Raw genomic sequence first — 3,759 nt, forward strand, 5'->3', positions numbered from 1 at the left:
ATAATGTGGAAAGTAATAATTTAAATTACACTTTCAACCCCTACAATAATTAGAGATGGATTAAATATACAAATATGGCCATTGTAATAGCCATTAAAATTATAATAAAATAACTTTTATAACATTTTCTAAATAAATAAATAAATAGAAGGTAATTACGGCCAAAAAAAGTTTCACATTTTTTTTATTGGTGTATCTTAAACCACATACTTTTTGTCTTAGTCTTATGGCAATGAAGTTGAAATGATGACATCAGCAATTTCATTAACTAACATTCCAATGTTGAATTAATGACAACGGCGGGCAACAATTAATGTTAGAAAGTTGAGTTCAGGGAAGGAAATTACTATTAACATAAAATAGGGCACTGAAACACAACTGTCAGAAAATACAGGGAGGTTTCAGGAATTTACCCTAAAATAAATTGGTGGATCCACGAACTTTCTTAATTTATTGTTTTTCTAAGACATGAACACGTCCACGGTCCACTAGTACAGATTTTACTAGCTGACTCGTTGCAACGCAGGGTCCATATTGGTACACCGCTCCAAACCATAGACTTGGCCATTCATTTGCAGCTGCTGAATGCTGATTGGAATAATTGAATAAACCATTCGTGGACCGATCGATCGAAAATGGGCCTAACATTTTATCGTGAATATTTGATCTGGTTTGATGTGTGTGCCCAACTAATCACAAATGAACACGTCAGTGTGACACCACATGATGTTTCATCAATCTGTGTTGTCCAATTTTTTATTAGAAATTTCGAAATTGCAGTGATACCCCATCTAATCGTTCGCATTGATGAGGATTCCTCATCTCATGATGAATGGTTGTGATTGGTCATTGCAATGTTAAGCTTCTTCTGCCAACCTTCCTCTTCTTCTCTATTAAATAATAATATATGGGAGTGTCTCCCACTAAATACTAAATCCTAATACTGATTTAGCTCCGATTTTTTGACTAAAAGAAACCGAGTAAAAGTCAAATAAAAGGATCCCAAAGTTCCCACCAACCAACTCCTCATTCGGTCATCCCTCAACGTGGTGAATTTGGTCAAGCTCCAAACAACGGGGCCCGCCCATTCCACCCAACCTCCAAGACTCGGCCTCTCCTCTGCACCCTCGCACCTCTTCTTCGTTCTTCCCCTATATAAACCCTTCTTCTATCTCTCTAGTTATTCCTCGTCAAACGAAACTAGTAATAACAAACACAAATACCTTCTCCTCCTCCATCGAATCTTCAGCTGTTTAGATCTCTCGAGAGTTTTTCTTAAAACTCTCGATCTCGTCGATCGAAATATCACCAAACCTCTGAAGTCTGAACCCATTAATTTCATCATCTTCATTCGATCAGTTCATTTCCATCCATCCATCGATCGATCTTCCAGCCAAATGGGTAGCCTACACACCGACGTTCTTGAGAACAACTCGGTGTGTGCTCTCAACCCCCTAGACCCGGAGGAGTTCAGGAGGCAAGGCCACATGATCATCGACTTCCTGGCTGATTACTATCGAGACATCGAGAAATATCCAGTTCGTAGCCAGGTGGAACCCGGTTACCTTCGCAAACGCCTCCCCGACACGGCTCCATATAACCCTGAACCAATCGAAACCATTATGCAGGATGTTCAGAAAGAAATCATCCCTGGATTAACACACTGGCAGAGTCCTAACTACTACGCTTACTTCCCTTCCAGCGGTAGCGTCGCTGGTTTTCTCGGCGAAATGCTTAGCACTGGATTTAATGTCGTTGGGTTCAACTGGATGTCGTCTCCGGCTGCCACAGAGCTGGAGAGCATAGTCATGGATTGGCTTGGCAAGATGCTCAAGCTCCCCACGTCTTTCCTCTTCTCTGGAAATGGTGGTGGTGTGCTACAAGGGACTACCTGTGAAGCCATCCTGTGCACGCTCACGGCAGCCAGAGATCGGATGTTGAACAGAATTGGTAGGGAGAACATAGGGAAGTTGGTGGTTTATGGATCAGATCAGACCCACTGTGCACTCCAGAAAGCTGCCCAGATTGCAGGGATCTTTCCAAACAACTTCCGTCCCGTTGCAACGAGTAAGGCCACCTCATTCGGGCTGGCCCCCGAGTCTCTTCAGTCTGCAATCCAAGCAGATATAGAAGCTGGGCTCATCCCATTATTCCTCTGTGCTACTGTCGGTACTACATCGTCGACAGCCGTCGACCCAATTGCTCCTCTATGCGCAGTGGCCAAAGAGTATGGAGTTTGGGTTCACATCGACGCAGCATACGCCGGAAGTGCAAGCATATGTCCTGAGTTCAGACACTTCATCGATGGGGTAGAGGATGCAGACTCGTTCAGTTTCAATGCACACAAGTGGTTCTTCACCACTCTGGATTGCTGCTGCCTTTGGGTCAAGGACCCTAGTGCCCTTGTTAAGGCCCTTTCAACCAGTCCTGAGTATTTGAGGAACAAAGCTACTGAATCAAAGCAAGTGATAGACTACAAAGACTGGCAAATAGCCCTCAGTCGTCGATTCCGAGCCATGAAGCTCTGGATGGTGCTTCGGAGCTATGGTGTGGCCAACCTAAGAAATTTCCTTCGGACCCACGTGAAAATGGCTAAGCACTTCGAAGAGAAGGTAACCATGGACAAGAGGTTTGAGATTGTGGTGCCGAGGAATTTCGCGATGGTATGCTTCCGGCTACTACCTCCGCCGGTGAAGGATCATGAGGATGAGACGCTCAGGCAATCGTCGGAGTTGGAACGTGCAAACGAGATCAACCGTAAGTTGCTGGAGTCGATCAACTCGACTGGGCGCATATACATGACGCATGCGGTGGTTGGGGGTGTATACATGATCAGGTTCGCTGTTGGTGCAAGCCTTACAGAGGACCGCCATGTGAACTTGGCATGGAAGGTAGTGCAAGAACATGCAGAGGCCATTCTCAAAGCGTGTTGATTAAGGTGGCAACCTACGACTACCACTCCATATTGGTGGATTTGAGGGTTTAATTCAAACTTGCGAAAATAAAGAGTAAGACCCATAAAAAAAAAAATAAAAGAAGTTAATTACTTGGGTTCATTAATTTTGTACGTACTCATCATCATCTGTAATTTTTTTCTTAATTTTTTTTTGTATCTATTAAATCATCTACATTGAATTATTTCTACAACAACGATTTTTAATACACTCTCTTTATCGATTACTTCATTCTGAATAAAAAAGAAACGAAGACATATAGAGATTCTGCACCTGGCAGAGAATTAAAACTCGTAATTAATCTTCTGTAAATGGTGCATATAGTTTCCATTTAGTTTCTTCCAACAGAAACAAACTCAATGTTTTGATGAAGTCCAATTGAGGAGTGATCATGTCATTACATGATTAGTTTAATGGATTAGTTAGAATTGCTGCAACATTTTGATATAATCCATATGCAAACTTGGTCAATAGGAAGATGATTAATTAGACTGTTTCAAGTGTCAACGTACAACAGTCCTCCATCTTCGGTCCTTAAAGAGTGGGTTACAGGCTGATACCTAATTGGGCCTCAACTAGATCAGAGAAATTTTCAACTTAATAAAATGTGACGCTCGTTCCTTCCTATCAGTTTCTTTCTTCCTCACTTTTATTATGGATGTTTTGTCTACTTTTGGAAGTAAAATGGCGGATTAGAACAAAGCAATAGTAAATTAATAAGCGTGATGCTGTCTAATCCAGAGATGAGGGCAGTTTTGTGACTTTCAAGGTGATGAAGTTGATGGTATCGCCCACGAATAGTTAA

At 42.1% G+C, this 3,759-nt stretch overlaps 1 protein-coding gene across 1 annotated transcript; it reads left to right on the forward strand.

The window, feature by feature from the left end:
* Positions 1-1,165: 1,165 nt before the first annotated feature.
* LOC104610815 (tyrosine decarboxylase-like) lies at positions 1,166-3,180 on the forward strand. The gene has a single exon (XM_010277610.3). It carries the CDS (start codon positions 1,398-1,400, stop codon positions 2,931-2,933), a length of 1,536 nt encoding a protein of 511 aa, XP_010275912.1. The 5' UTR covers positions 1,166-1,397; the 3' UTR covers positions 2,934-3,180.
* Positions 3,181-3,759: the final 579 nt, after the last annotated feature.

This window comes from Nelumbo nucifera, chromosome 4, assembly GCF_055504915.1.
Source record: "Nelumbo nucifera cultivar China Antique chromosome 4, China Antique-T2T, whole genome shotgun sequence".
Taxonomy (NCBI): Eukaryota; Viridiplantae; Streptophyta; class Magnoliopsida; order Proteales; family Nelumbonaceae; genus Nelumbo; species Nelumbo nucifera.